At 50.5% G+C, this 15,509-nt stretch overlaps 1 protein-coding gene and 1 pseudogene across 5 annotated transcripts in view; one reads left to right on the top strand and one right to left on the bottom strand.

The window, feature by feature from the left end:
• ACTN1 (actinin alpha 1) overlaps window positions 1–8,456 on the top strand; it is a 98,085-nt gene extending 89,629 nt beyond the window's left edge. Inside the window, exons 15-22 of one of the 5 annotated variants that reach the window (XM_005211976.3) lie at window positions 676–858; window positions 1,128–1,262; window positions 2,256–2,435; window positions 3,186–3,332; window positions 4,280–4,360; window positions 4,872–4,937; window positions 6,084–6,242; window positions 7,711–8,456. In XM_005211976.3, coding sequence (XP_005212033.1) covers window positions 676–858; window positions 1,128–1,262; window positions 2,256–2,435; window positions 3,186–3,332; window positions 4,280–4,360; window positions 4,872–4,937; window positions 6,084–6,242; window positions 7,711–7,869 — 1,110 coding nt within the window. In that variant the 3' untranslated portion in view covers window positions 7,870–8,456. 5 annotated transcript variants of the gene reach the window in all.
• A 4,514-nt stretch (window positions 8,457–12,970) lies between these two features.
• On the bottom strand, window positions 12,971–14,943 carry LOC101906193 (GTP-binding nuclear protein Ran-like; annotated as a pseudogene).
• Between the last annotated feature and the right edge of the window lie 566 nt (window positions 14,944–15,509).

Below are 15,509 nucleotides of genomic sequence, written 5' to 3'. Positions count from 1 at the left end.
GGGTAGCCTCCCCAAGGATGTTCTAGATTTGAAAGCTTTGTGTTTTATTTATTTTGACTCCATAATATATGCATATGGTATCAAATCTACAAGCTAAAGAGACTGTGCAGTTTTTGTCCCCCAGCCCCCAGTGCCGCTCCCCAGAGGGAGCACATTTGTTTATTAATATGTTCTTCCCCCACTTTTTACATAAAAAGTAGCTTTTATTATATACTGTATCCTGAACCTTTATTTCTAACCTCATAATTATCTTGGAGCTCATTTCACTGCAATAAGCCATTCTTTTGTACAGCTGCAGAGTGTTAGATGAAAAAGATTTTGCAGAACAATGAGAAAGTGTGTTAGGACAGGTCCCTTGAGCAGACCCAGGGCACCCCTTGTCCCCAACCTAACTGTGGGGTGGTGAGCCCCCAGGGAGATTGCTGCTGGATTCACCAGGCCTGAGCATGAAGCTGTGGCACCTTCCTGTGGCCAGCCCAGCCATCCTGGTTCTCAGCTGAAATAGTCCTGGGTTGATGCCTCCAGGCTGCCCAACTGGTGTGAGGCCGGCCTCCAGTGGCCCCTTCACCCACTTCTGCCCTGGGACCTGCAGGTCTCCCTTGGCTTATCTTGCCCATGGGAGGCATTGGTCCCTCCCAGTCATTGTGCTTCTCCTGCACGCCCGTCTCTCTCCAGGGACTGACCACAGCCCATGAGCAGTTCAAGGCCACCCTCCCCGATGCCGACAAGGAGCGCCTGGCTATCCTGGGCATCCACAACGAGGTGTCCAAGATTGTCCAGACCTACCACGTCAACATGGCAGGCACCAACCCCTACACAACCATCACGCCTCAGGAGATCAATGGCAAATGGGACCATGTGAGTCCAAGGGCTGGGTGGGGCGCTGGCAGAGCCATTGTAAGTTTCAGAAGGGCAGGGATTTTTGTCTGTCTGTATTCTGATTTTCATTGATTTCAGTGTCGTTCAGTAAGTACTCATTGTCTAGCAAATGAATGCATTTCTAGAACAGGTCAATGTGTTCACTCCTATTACTGCCTGGCCTCTTCCCTTCATGGCTCCTCCACTTCCTCTGACATGGAGGCAGATGGCCGGCCCGTCCCAATGTCCCCTGACTGTTCCTGCCCCAGGTGCGGCAGCTGGTGCCACGGAGGGACCAGGCCCTGACGGAGGAGCACGCCCGCCAGCAGCACAACGAAAGGCTACGCAAGCAGTTTGGGGCTCAGGCCAATGTCATCGGGCCCTGGATCCAGACCAAGATGGAGGTGGGTCCCAGCACCGAAGGCCCGGCAGGGGCTTCCACCCTTCCTTGTACCATCCCAGACAGTCAGGCTTTCCCTGTCTCCTCCTGGACGGGACCTGTGGCCACTGTGGGTCCTGAACCCACAGCTGGCCTGCTGCCCCGTGGAGGGTGTGGGACCCGTGCCCACACAGGGACACCACATGAGACAGTCCCACGGAAGGATCAGTGCCTAGGTGACTGATGCGGCTTGCCCTGTGGCATATGTGGTTGAGCTGGTCTCCCTTCCTCCTGAGCCATGAGCTTGGCCAGGAGGAGGTGATCTCCCCAGAGAGAGAACTGTGCTTTGGGCAAGCGTGAGATTCTTTGCTGTATTGTTGGGCCAGGTACCAGGGTGATGTAGGTAAGGAAGGAACACTGCTTGGGTTAGAGCGTGGTGTCCCTCTGAATTCCTTGAGGGCAGAGACCATGTCAAGTTCCTCTGTGCTTTTCTGGACCCCATCTCTACCTGCTTAGCACATTATGCATGGTAGTGGGTGCTCCAGAAATGCTTGCCAAGTTGAACTGAATTCCCAATGAGAGACAGAGATGGGGATTAGGCCTGGACCATGGAGACAGGTGGGATTGAGGTGGGCAAGGCAGGCCTCCGAGGAACCAGAACAGCAGGATCGAGTTCATTGAGAAGGTGAGCCAGGTGCCCTGAGGCTGTGAGGAACCCAGCTCAGTGGGAAAACTTCCCTGAGATGGGTGGTAGTCGGGAATGGGCCTGGGATGGGAGTTTGAATGGCAGGTAGAGGAGTGAATCTTTAAGTTAGCAACTGACCTTGCATCCCCTTCCTGAGGCTGAGGGGTAGCCGGGAGATGGGAGGTATTCATCTGGTGATAACAGTCAGTGCCGGTCAGATTCCTTTATGATGCTATTTCCATGCCAAGAATCATCAGAGGGGTTGGCCCCAGTCTCCACCCTGGGGGCCCAGAGTGCATAGGTCTCACAAGAGCCTCCTTTCTGGGTGAGCAGGAGATTGGAAGGATCTCCATTGAGATGCACGGGACCCTGGAGGACCAGCTCAACCACCTGCGGCAATATGAGAAGAGCATCGTCAACTACAAGCCCAAGATCGACCAGCTGGAGGGCGACCACCAGCTCATCCAGGAGGCGCTCATCTTCGACAACAAGCACACCAACTACACCATGGAGGTGGGCACCACCAGCCTTGCTCCCCTGGAGAGGGAGCCCCGGATCCCCCTTCTGCTTCCCTCGGCTGGGGAAGTGGTGGTGGGGGGGGTCACCCATCATTCCAAGCAGACTGGTTGCATAGTAGGATAAACCCTAGCTTTTAAGTGAGAGAATACTCAACTTCTCCTCCCTCCTGGAGCTCTGAGTCTTCGGTCCTCAGTGACTTTTGAATTTCCCCAGGAGCTTGCTGAGAATGCAGATTTCCAGGCACCGTCCCAGAATTTGATTCACTAGGTCTGGGATGGGACTTGGGTATCTAAATTTTTAACAAGTACCCAGTGATTCTGAGACTGGTGGTCACCAGACACTGGTTTGGCCTCTGCTTTTTAAATGACCTACTTGTTTTGACTATGAAGGCATGGGTGTGAGGTTAGAGTTGGATGTTCAGGGAATTACCTACTTTTTTGTCCTTTGATCTTCCCCACTGTCAACTTTGCCCTTTTTCCTGACCTGACCGCACTGGTCATCCTGGTTTCTGCTGTTCCGGGCAGAAACCATCACCCTTCTGTGCTTCCCCCTTCATCATCTGGGTCCTCTGTCCTGGTTTGCTGTCCTTGTCCTGGTTGCCCAGCGCCTGTTGACTCTGTTAATCCGGGCAGAAGGCCTGGTTTGATTGCATTGGCCATTTTGATGATCAGGGGAGGGAGTAGGGAGGGGTGACCTGGGCCCAGGCCTGGGACCCCTTTGCTGACGGGCCTTGCCTGCCTGCAGCACATCCGTGTGGGCTGGGAGCAGCTCCTAACCACCATCGCCAGGACCATCAATGAGGTGGAGAACCAGATCCTGACCAGGGATGCCAAGGGCATCAGCCAGGAGCAGATGAATGAGTTCCGGGCCTCCTTCAACCACTTTGACCGGGTGAGCTCCACCCCTGCATTCGCTGACGGCAGCCCCAGCCCCAGGGCCCTGGAGGGCACTGCCCAGGGCATGGGCCCACTTCCTGGGCGAGTGAGGAGGAGAGGGTGGGGAGGGAGGAGCTGCAGTCAGCCTGCTCTGACTCTCCACCGCCCCAGGCTGGCCTTAGAAGCTGTCCAGGTGTCCCACGAGCATCGCTGCTTTCCTGGAGAGAGTGCTCGTGTTGTGGGTGAAGTGAAACCCTCAGACCCCTGACTCTTGCTCTCCTACCATGAGGAGTCACGCCTTGGGGGCAAGGCTGCCATAGCCTCAAGGGAGGGTCTGCTGTCCCTGGCTATGGCGACCATCCCCTGCCTGTGCCTGGGGACAGAGCAGAGCCTCCCTCCTCCCCGAGCCCCGGGGGGCCTTTCGGACCCCTGGTAGAGGTGCCAGAGCTATCAGTCCTCCTGGATTCTCATCCAGTTTTGTGTGGGCTGCCCCTCCCAGTGCCTTGGGGCTTTGTGGTGGCCACAGGGGGTGGGAGCATGGGCTTGGGTGCTGCCCACCACCCCTGCCTGCTTCACTGCCCTCCAGGCACCTGGGTGGGTGGCGTCCTCCTGGAAAACCCTGCTCAGGGCATCGGGGCCAGAGGTGGGCTGGGCACTCTTCTGGGGGAGCTTCTTTCCCCATGGCTCACCATGCTTCCCTCCAGCCTGCTCCCCGGGGCAGGACAGCTGCGTGTACCGGGGAGAGGGCCCCCTCTGGGCCACGGCCGTGTGTCTAACCTTGTGCACTTTTATTTCCCTCCTCCCCCCGCCCCTCCGCCCTCCACCTTCCCCATCCGCATGCCTTCGTCCCTGTCTCTCCCCACACACGCTACCCTCCACTGGGGCATGGCCCACCCCTTCCCCCTCACGGCCTCCACCTCCCTGGCACCGCATGGCTCGCTGGCTGGCGCACGGCGGCCCCAGGATCACTCCGGCACGCTGGGTCCCGAGGAGTTCAAAGCCTGCCTCATCAGCTTGGGTTATGATATTGGCAACGACCCCCAGGTACTCGCCTCCTGCATGGAGCACGCTCAGGGGTGGCGTCCGGGGCGAGAAATAACGCGTTTCTCCTTTTTTCTTTTCTCTCTCTCTCTCTTTCTGGATCTCCTTGCCTCCCCTTTCCTGTGGGCCGTGGGGCTCATCTTCTGCTGTCCCTGCCTGGCCCCCGGCGGGCTCCTCCTCCCGCTACTCCGACCTCTGACCTCTGCCCTCGGTTATCTTTCGTGGGAACCTGCGCGGTGCCCACCTTCTTCTCTCCTCATCGCTCTCCATCCCATGGACGGATTTTTGCATCTCCCTGCTCTGTCTTCCTCCTTCTGTGGATATCTTCCCCGGATGTGTATTTGCATCTCTTCCTCCTATGTTCCTTTCCCCTTCCTGACCGCCGCCCCCCTCCCCGCCCCCCGCCCCCTAAAACCGTACACCTCGACCTCCCCTCTGGCCATCTATGCCCTGTCTTCCTGGCCCCGGGCTGGCCCTTTCTCCTCCTCGTGTCTTGGTGCCCCTTGCCCCACAGAAGAAGACAGGCATGATGGACACGGATGATTTCCGCGCCTGCCTTATCTCCATGGGTTACAACATGGTAATGTAAACCCCACCCTCTGCCCTGGTGAGCGGCAGCCAGCCAGCTGACTGGAGAGGCCGAGTCCTGGCCGTGGTGGGCTGGAGGCCCTCAGGCTCAGGGGCCCCCCCTCCCTGGAGGGGCCTCAAGATTCTGGTCCATGGGGAAGATAGTGTACTGAAAGGCTGGGCCCCAGCTGTGGGGCCTGTGTGTGTCCGGGAGACCTGGCCTTCTCGCCTTTCTCTGCCGGTTTCTCTTTTGATATTTACAATTGAAGTGGGCTTTTTGTGTTTTGGCTCCCATCGTGGATGGTGGGGCTGACCCCGAGGCTGCCAGGCAGCACTGTGGTAGGCACTCTGGGTGGAGGTTGGTTCAGTTCTATCTCACGTGAGGCCTGGAGAGTTCCACCTCTGTCCTGGTGATGGCTTCAGCCAGGCATGCCGCCCCTTTGCTAGTTGCCCCAAGCCCCTTCCCAACCTTCTCAGCTGCCTTGCCCTCATGCAGGCCTTCTGAGCAGGCCAGGCAACTCCTGGCCTACCTTGCAAAGCCCAGAGCCCTTGGGCCGCCCAGCGCAGGAACACGGGCGTGGGCTTTAGAAGCAAGGAACCTGGGGATAAATCTCGGTTCTGTCATCCCCTGCTTGGAGGCCCAGATAAGGTGAGGGGAGCGCTGCCGGGCCATTGTAACGGTTAAATGAAGCAACTCAACGTGAGTGCTGTGCCGTGTCTGACACTCAGAACGTGCAGTGTGGTGGAGGCCCAAGTTCATGTCTCAGCTCTACTACCCCCTGGCTGTGTGGCCTTTGGCAAGTCACTAAGCCTGTCTGGGCCTTAGGTTTCTCCTCTGGAGACCTGATGAAAGTAATAAAATAAATAGCTACTTCATGGTTGTGAGGAGGGTTAAATGAATTTTACACAGCACTTCAAATAGGGCCTGGTGTATAGTGTATGCTGTCTGTTAGCCAGTGCTGGCATTAGTTATCATCAGCATTATCATTTTTGTTCCAAGAGGACCACGTGCATCCGTAGAGGGTGGGAAACTGAGACATCTCAGGTTAGGTCAGGGGCCCTCTCTGACAGCCTCAAGCACTCTGAGCCCCCAGAGGCTTCAGGTCCATAGAGAGAGGGGACTGTGGCTGACAGGCCTGGGATTGGCTTTTCCCTCCAGGGAGAGGCAGAGTTTGCCCGCATCATGAGCATCGTGGACCCCAACCGCCTGGGGGTGGTGACGTTCCAGGCCTTCATCGACTTTATGTCTCGTGAGACAGCTGATACAGATACAGCAGACCAAGTCATGGCTTCCTTCAAGATCCTGGCCGGGGATAAGGTGGGTGTGCTGTGGCGTGGGTGCCGTGCGGAGGTGGGCTGAATTGGAGGAGCGGTCATGAGCAGCTCCGCTGTTCCTTCTCCCACCCCGAGCCTCACTGCTGTCCACCTCTACCCGTTTCTGTAGCATTTGGGCATCAGCTAAGAGGTTAGGACACTGTATTAGCTTCAGGGAGTCCCTTGCCACGGACATTGCATGTCATACTTATGATGAGATACTGGTGATGAAATGACTGGCAGTGGAGGGCAGTCCAGTCAGATGGAGTATGTGAGTGGGTGATGAAAGGTCAGTCTGGGAACTTAAGACTTCAGCCCTGCATCATTCTGGGCATGAGCCATGGCATGTGGATGGGAAGCAGGAAAGAAGCATGTTTCTCATTTGTCTACCCTAAGCAGCAGTCAGCTTCAGTTCTCCAAATCTCCCAGGTTCCCTGCACTGCCAAGCCTGACAGTGGGAAAGTAGGCGCATCCCGGGGGATTTGGGGGCAGAGAGATCTAGAGGTCAGATTCCCTTCCTGTAAAATTCATAGGATAATCCTTAGGCTGTCCTTCCTTAGCCAGTAGGGAGAATAGTTTCTGAAATGTCTCAGTCTACATTGAAGTAAAGACTGAACCAACAAAGAGGTTCCTAAAGCTCTTATTTACATTCAAAGACACCTTGTTAGAGTCATAGCACTTTGGAGCTGGAAGGACCCTCAGAAACCACCTCCTTCAAGTGACTCATTTGGTCGAGGAAGTCTCCGGGGCCCAGAAAGGGACCTGATCTCTTGACTCTTGAAGTGACTTGAGGGCCAACCCCTGTCTCCTTCAGACTGGCTCCTTAGGGGACTCTGGCAGAAGTAGGGCAAGTCCCTGAACACGTGTGAAGCCGCTAGCTCCCCAAAGATGCAGGTTCCAAGTAGACTTTGATGGGCAAGCCCAAGACAGGGAGGAAGCAGACATCCCAGACTGGGAACCAGATGGGCTGGGGGAAGGTTAAGAGTCTGTCAGTGGCAGTGATGCCCCAGACTGGAGGCTCCTGTGATTTATGAGAATTGTGTGACCTCCTCAGAGCCCAGCTGAGTTGGGCGTGGGAGTCCTACTCTGTTTCACCAAATATGGTATTGCTAATACCCGCCTGTGGTTGGTGCACACTAGAGAGATACACGAAAAGATTACAGGTGCAATTAGCTCTTGGAATTACTTGGAAACAGGCTAAAGTAGTTACTGAAGTGAAAAACAAGGGGATTGAAATATATGTTATTTAAATATATATACACATATATAGATATGTACATATATAGATAACATTTATACATATGTGTCTATATCATATAACTTATCGTATAATTCATTTATTTACATATATGCCTGATACAGGTATATATAATGTACCTGTTGGAATGGGGGCTGGACAGGGTACCTTACCTCCTGAGTGAGGTTCCCGACCTCCGGGCTTTGCGGCCGCCCTGAGCGCATTGTTTTCGCAGAACTACATCACGGTGGACGAGCTGCGCAGAGAGCTGCCGCCTGACCAGGCTGAGTACTGCATCGCGCGAATGGCCCCCTACACCGGCCCCGACGCCGTGCCCGGTGCTCTGGACTACATGTCCTTCTCCACGGCGCTGTACGGCGAGAGTGACCTCTAACCCGCCCCGCCTGGTCCACACCCTCGCCCCTCGCCCCCCGCCCCATCCGCTGTGCGAGCCCCACCCTGCGCCTCCGCTGTACCGCCTCTCCCGCCCGGGTTTGGTTTCACGCTCTGCCTCCAGTGGGCGAGCTGGGACCCGTGTGGCATCCAGCCTCCCTGCCCGTGAAGTGACAGTTTACAAAATTATTTTCTGCAAAAAAGAAAAAAAAGTTACGTTAAAAAAAAAAGTAAAAAATACCAAAAAAACCACATATTTTATTATACAAAAAGTATTTTTTTCTCCACCAGACTTAAATGGAAAAGAGGAAGAATTAACTATTTGCACCGAAATGTTTTGTTTTGTTGTGACATAGGAAAATAACCAAGCACAATGTTATATCCATCCTTTTTATCGATTTTTTTTTTCCTTTCTATCTGTACCATCTGCTGTATTCATTTCTCCAATCTCTTGTCCACCTTGATGTGGGAGTGGGAGGTGAGGGCAGGGGAAAATCTTGTCAAAAGGCACATTGGTGCATGTGTGTTTGCTAGCTCACTTGTCCATGAAAATATTTTATGATATTAAAGAAAATCTTTTGAAATGGCTGTTTTCTTAAGGAAGAGAATTTATGTGGCTTGTTTTCTCATTTTTGAAGTCCAGAGGTGTGTGTAATTACCCTCTTCATCAGCACACACTTTTTGCCCCCAAATACTGCCTATTAAAAATGGTCAGGACAAAACGGACAAGTGTGGACAGCTTTGGTCCTATTGGGCACACAATGGCACCCCACTCCAGTACTCTTGCCTGGAAGGTCCCATGGACAGAGGAGCCTGTCCATGGGGTCGCTAAGAGTCGGACACGACTGAGCAACTTCCCTTTCACTTTTCACTTTCATGCATTGGAGAAGGAAATGGCAACCCACTCCAGTGTTCTTGCCTGGAGAATCCCAGGGACGGGGGAGCCTGGTGGGCTGCCATCTATGGGGTCACACAGAGTCGGACAGGACTGAAGCGATTTAGCAGTAGCAGCAGCAGCAGCAGCAGTGTTAAAGCAGCAACACTCCCATGTCAGTTCCTTGCTCCTTGCTTACTGTTTTCCAAAAGAGTGCATGGGATCAAGGATGGTGTGGGGCACCTGTACCACCCCTAATATGCTTTTGACCTTGGCACGTTCAACCTTATACTTGTTTCGTTTTCCAGAGGAGAACGTGGTTTCCTCACAAGGCTCCTATGCGTTGAAAATAAACCCCGCCTTTGTTTCTCACATCATCAAACAGCTCTGTGACATCTACATGCCCCGGTTCCTTGTATTTTTGCTGCAGGAGACACTCAGGAAGTCAGACTGTCCCGTAGACAGCAGCTGTCCAGCCTCACCTGGTAGGCTGTTGGAAATGCAGGCTCTCGGGTCTACCTCAGACCCTCTCATTAGAATCTGCCTTTAAACAAGGTCCCTGGGGGATCTCTGTTTCTTTTGATTTTTCCTCCTTGCCTCTTTCCTCCTCGAGGCTTCTACTCACAGGACAGGCAGCGAGGACTGCCAGTAACGGTATCAGTAACAGTGCAGTGATTTATCGACATAATTTAGCAATGGAAGCTGCAGGTCTGTGTTCCAGTTCTGTGTCGAGGGGTAAAGCAATTTCATGCAGCAGTAACAGGGAGTTGAGTCTGTGGAGTCTGATGGCCAGAGTTCAAACCTACCACGGCCATTTCCAAAACGGATAAACTGGGCACTACAGTTCTCTCATCCACTAACAGGGAATAATAGTGCTGCTGGAAGGTTGATGCTCTAATATATAGAACTCCCAAAGTATTCGTGCATATAAATGTTGAGGTCAATCCTACTTTAAGTTTTAAGGGATTCGCTTGAAGGATCTCTTTAAAAGAGAACCCTTAACATGATAGAAGTCCCCTCATATAAGAAGACTAAGACCAAATTGGAATTTATTGAACTGGGGCCAGAGATGACAGTTTTCCAGTGTAAGCCCCGTTTGTTTAGGAATTAGTTCCATGAGTTTCTGGAACACCCACTGCCCTGGGAAAGAGGCAAGGCGTTTGTGGAGAATGGACGTGGGGAGAGGTTGGCTTTTGCTTTGGGAACCGTGATTGCAGGTTTTCCCACTGGCTGGCAGAAAGCCGTACCTGCTCAAGGTAGGTCTGCTGTGACGGCAGCTTGGTGGGGAAGACTGTGGTTTAAGAGTTGAGGAGAAGGAAATTGTTCCAACCAGAAAGTTTCCTAAACTGAGGGTGTGTGCATTAATAAGCCTCAATTTTCAGGGACTTCCCTGGTGGTCTAGTAGTTAAGACTCCAAGCTTCCACTGCAGGGGACGTGGGTTCGACCCTTGGTCAGGGAACTAAGATCCCACATGCTGTGCATCATGGCCACAGTATTAAACAAAATGCCACAAAATCCCCCTCAATTTCCAGAGGTATGATCAATCTTTAAAAGAATGCGTAAGAGTCATTTGAACAAGGTGTGTTTATAGAGTTATTCCACAGTCTTCAAGGGTTTGAGTTTCTCAACATTCAAGGGTGCTTATAAATGACTATATGTGTGCAAACGACTATAATTTTCAATCCATTAGAGGTAAAATCTTAAAATTTCATTTCTTAAGCTTTTAAGCGCATCATGGACATTTTATTTTATTGATAATGTAATTTTCCTGTAAAAATAACATTCTTCTGTGTCTTAATCATTCATACATTTAAACAGATTTAATCCTCCAGAACAACCCCGTTTGCAAACTTTGTTAAATCCCTTTAGATATTTTAAACATATTAGCAAGTTTTAATCACTCTTTAAGACATCAGACTCCCAACCCAGGCAGATTCAAATCCAAGCTGCAGAGTTTCACTCAGCACAAAGCAATTGAAATATTATAAATGCAGCAAATCAGGTTCCCTGGAGCAGTTCAAAGCTGTTTACTAACAGTTCTCTTAGACCTCCAAAATTGAAATTACACGTCTCATTTCAGTTGCACATTGCAGATGAAAAATCACAAAGCTATTATATGCTGGGTTCTTTTATGTGTTCAGTCACCTTAACCCACTCGTTGTCATGATGCATACAAAACTGCTGAACACCACCAACGTATTAGTACCAAGAGTTTGATTTATGAATACTTCATCTGTTTAGTTATTTCTAAAGAGGTGATTTCAAGTCCTTTAGCTACTCATTGCTGGCTTTTGGGGTCAGAGGTTCAAGAGATACATATATATATATTTAGGAAAATACCACTGAGGAGTCCTCTTTGAGCGTTTGAGCTCTGTGATGGGCTGAATAATGGTCCTCACGAGATGTCCGTGTCCTAATCCCTTGGATCCTGTGACTCTGTTACTTTACATGGCAAACGGGACTTTGCAGGTGTAACTGAGTTAAAGTCCTTAATGGAGACATTATTCTGGATTGTCTGGGTGGGCTTTGATGAAGAGGGAGGCAGCAGTATCAGAGATGTGACGACGGAGGTAGAGGTTGGAATGACATGAGGCCACAAGCCAAGGAATGCACTGTCTTCTAGAAGCTGGAACAGGCAAGGAGATGGAAGCCCCACTTAGAGCCTCAGTGGGAATGCCGCCCTGCTGACCCATTTTAGGTTTCTGAACCGAGAAGATAATAAATACGTATTTTAAGGCACTACATGTGCTTTGTTACTGTGGCAACAGGAAGCTAACGCTTGCTTAATCATCCAGGCCTCTGGACAGGCTGGCTGCCCCCCACCCCCCAACCCCACCCTGATATCAGTGACTTGTGTTGTAGGCTTGAGGCTTTGGCTCAACCACCCCAGCTTCAGAGGCCTAAACTTGTAAAACGTCAGCTCTGGGGAGGCTGCCACAGGTGCTGACCAGAACCCCTAACCATAAAATTTCGTCTGCAGAGGAGGGGAGATGGAGGTTTCAGATGAAACCTCCAAAGGGTCAGAATGACTATGCCCAGTGGGGGCGGTTGGGGGGTGGTTGCTGGTTAGTGGCACTGGCTGAGGGGCTGAAGGCTGTGGGCTTATCCCCTAATGGGGTAGGTGACCTCACATGGACGAGAGTCCCCCAACAGGCTGTTCCCTCCCCCCCAGTCCAGGCCAAACTTAGGGGGACAGAAGAGGTAACTAAGCAGTGGCACTGCCACCAGAACCACTGAAGGGCCTCGTCCACATGTGCTGTCCTGCAGGGTGGTGCTGGAGAGGGCCCCTTTCCACACCCGACTCTGGGGAAGCCTGGATATGGGAGCTGGGAGCCCACATCGAAGCTGAGAGGGCCTGGGGTTTTCGGGACACTAAGACGTGGTGGGATGGAGTCCTTCAGCTAAATGAAAGCTCTAGGGGCCACTTTGTGACCATCAAGGCTTTTGAAGCTCCAAGAGAGGTGGGGGAGTCCCCATTTGAGCAAGCACAGCTCAGGTGCTGCTGTGGGACCTTTGACTAGTTATTGGACACCTTGCCACCTTAGAGATGAAGGGGAGATGAGACTTCAGGGTGTCTCTCGAACCCAGGGCCTAGGTGGCAGCCCAGCCTCAAGTTGGGATCTGCCACATGCCCTAGGAAGCCCTGGATAAGCAGTGAGCCTGCTCTATCTCAGCCCCTCTATGTGGGGGCCTCACTCCTCTCTTGGGCCTAGCTTTCTCTGGTCATGACCCCCATGGTGGGAAAGGCCAACCCCACATGCCCTTGTGTTTTCCTCTAAAAGGAGGCCAATCCCTGTTCCTCGTTTGCAGGACCTGCTTGGCCCAGCCTGGCCTGGTCTGACGCGGTGATGCCTACCAGTCCATGGATGAGGCTTGCGGCATTGGTCAGGCTGGGTGGGGCAGATAACTCAAAAAGTGAAGGCTACCTCATTTCATCATCAATTTTATCTCTGAGATTTGGATTCAGCTTACAACCGATCTCACTTTGGAATTATTAGTGTCCTAGCTACTGTTGGCCAGGTGGCAGTCATGACCTCCAGTCATGGCCTGCTCTTTAGAAGTAGGAAAATGAGTCCTGGTTTTGTCTCAGACATCCGTTGACACCTTCTAGTAAGATCAAGCACCAGGATCAAAGCCTGCAGAATGAGTATACAGAAAGACAATCTGGAAGTCCTAGTGGAGCTCCCTCATCAAAAGCTGTGCTCTTAAATGCTATGGATTAAAATGGTGTGTGGAAAATGCACTGGAAGACTCTGGCAAGGAGTTCAGAGGAGCTAGACTCTGCATTTGAGGACGTTTTAGCAAATTTGTTTTGCTCACCTCTGCACAAGAGTGACAGATGATAAACATGTTTAAAGACTAAAAGCTTTTTCAATAACTACGTCGTGGCTGACTCTGCAACCCCATGGACTGTAGCCCGCCAGGCTCCTCCGTCCATGGGGTTTCCCAGGCTGGAGGGGGTTGTCATTTCCTTCTCCAGGGGATCTTCCTGACTCAGAGATGGAAGCCACGTCTCCTGCACTGGCAGCCAAATTCTTTTTTTTTAATAGATATTTGAAATACAACTTTTTTCTGATTCTAAACAAACAGGAACGCGAGTGGTAGTAACAAACAAGATTCCACCTCTCAGTATTGTCATGTGACTGTAGCAGTCTTATATTTGAAACGCAAGGCGGAAGCATCTGTATTCCAGAAACACCTAAATACACAGGTCGGAAAAATGAAGTTTTCTTTAAACTGCCAGTTTCACTCTGAAGCCCATCCATCTCCTTCAGCATCCAAAGAGTAAGCACAGGCTCTGCTTCGATGTGTAATAAAGTGCGAACAGGCACCACTGACAGGACAGTCGCCTGTAAAACTAGACTTCTGACGCTGGGCTCAGCTTCTCACAGGTCATCATTTTCATCCGGGAAAGGAGCTGTCTGAGCAACCTCTAGATGCACTGCCAGGCTGGGTCCATGACCACCTCTGGCGGGTGAGAGCGGGCATGATGACAAACTCCGAGTTAGGGCCTCCACTTGGCTTTCTAGCAAGCCAGAGCGAGGGCTTTTCAAAGCTTTTCTGCCTACTTTTGGCAGAAATGACATAGTACTGAAGAGTCTCCTTTTGGTGGGAGACAACTGACTTTGCCTTAATCTTTCTGTCCTTAATATCTACTTTGTTGCTACACAATATGATGGGGGTTGTTCTCACACACTCGGACCAGATCTCTGTGCCTGTTAGGCGTGTTCTCGTAACTCCTGATGTCAAACGTTCTAATGAGACACTCATCTTGGTTATAGCCATCTCTTCGTCCACCAAATTTCTCCTGACCAGCTGCATCCCATACATTGAACTTAATAGGTAGGTCCTCTGTTAGTATGGAACACGGGGAATGGGACTCAACACTCCGGGTAACTATACACTTCTCAGATTCACCAGTCAGATGGTGTTTCACAGGTGTAGTTTTGCCAGTGTCACCATCACCCACCAAAACAAGTTTGAACTGAACTTGGGGTTCTCTTTGGGCAGCCATTGTAATGTTACTTTCAGATATCTATCTGACTGAGTTGGCAGGCAGATTCTGTACCACTGAGCCACCAGGGAAGGCCATCAGTAACTACATATATTAAACATAAACAAGTTTATAATAGTAAGAATGATAAAACATTGTGTTACAGTTTAAGTGGCTACATGTTTTCTTTCTTGATGTTTATAAAATACTGGAGCATCTTATTAATCTGATTGTATTTTAGATCCAATGAAATATGGCCCACAAAACAGATTACCTGTCAACTCTCCCAAACCTTCTGGATTCTATTTTTGATGAGACAACAAAAGAAAGATTCATTGGAGATTGGTACCAGGGGTTCAAAGATTCACTGGGGTTGGTACCTTACTCTCCAGAAAGAGCAATATAGAGATGTCTCACAAAGGTTCATCCTAAACCTATTCTCTAATTTGGCAAGCTAAGAGATCACAGGCAATGTAAAACATCCATTCTTATCACTGACATTTGCTTTCTTATCACCTCTCTCTAGTATCTTCCACTTCTAATTATATATATATATATTTTTTTTTTTTTTTCGGGGGAGGGGGATAAACAGTCTTTATTTCACCATCAAATAAATTCAGGTCATCTCAGGTTTGGTAACCAAATGGATCATAAGAAAACATGTTTGCTCTCAGATTTTTTAAATTGTAAAATTAAAAAAAAAAAAAAGGACTGTGGACATATATATACACATAGGCCTTAGAAATTTATATATAAGGATGAATGTGTAAATAGATATCTTTGTTGTTGTTTAGTCACTAAGTTGTGTCTGTTTGCGACCCCAAGGACTATAGCCTGCTAGACTCCTCTGTCTATGGGATTTCCCAGGCAAGAATATTGGAGTAGGTTGCCATTTCCTTCTCCATCTAATTATATTTTTCTTAGCCATCTTCATGAGTCCTACTTTTCCAGCAGAAACTGCAGGAGAGATTTTGCAAACACTTAATACCTGGGAAGCTGGCTTCTAAAAGCAAGATCTTTGAAAGATGGCTTGTGAACACTTGTAAAAAGATACAGTCATCCCTGGGCACAGCACAGTTCCATGAATAGCAGATGCTGCTTGACTAACATCTTCTTTTGGGGTTGGTACCAGGCTCCCTGGAAAGAGCAATATAGAGATGTCTCAGTCCTTGCTGAAATTCAGACAAGCAGCATCTCCTCTGTTCTTGGTGGGAGAGTTCCACTGCAGGGCTCAGTGGCTGTGTAAATAAAAAGTGTGTCCAGAGTGTGCTG

This window comes from Bos taurus, chromosome 10, assembly GCF_002263795.3.
Source record: "Bos taurus isolate L1 Dominette 01449 registration number 42190680 breed Hereford chromosome 10, ARS-UCD2.0, whole genome shotgun sequence".
In the NCBI taxonomy this organism is placed as follows: domain Eukaryota; kingdom Metazoa; phylum Chordata; class Mammalia; order Artiodactyla; family Bovidae; genus Bos; species Bos taurus.
The sequence above is the reverse complement of the archived record's forward strand: the minus strand, read 5'-3'. Positions and strand labels throughout refer to the sequence as shown.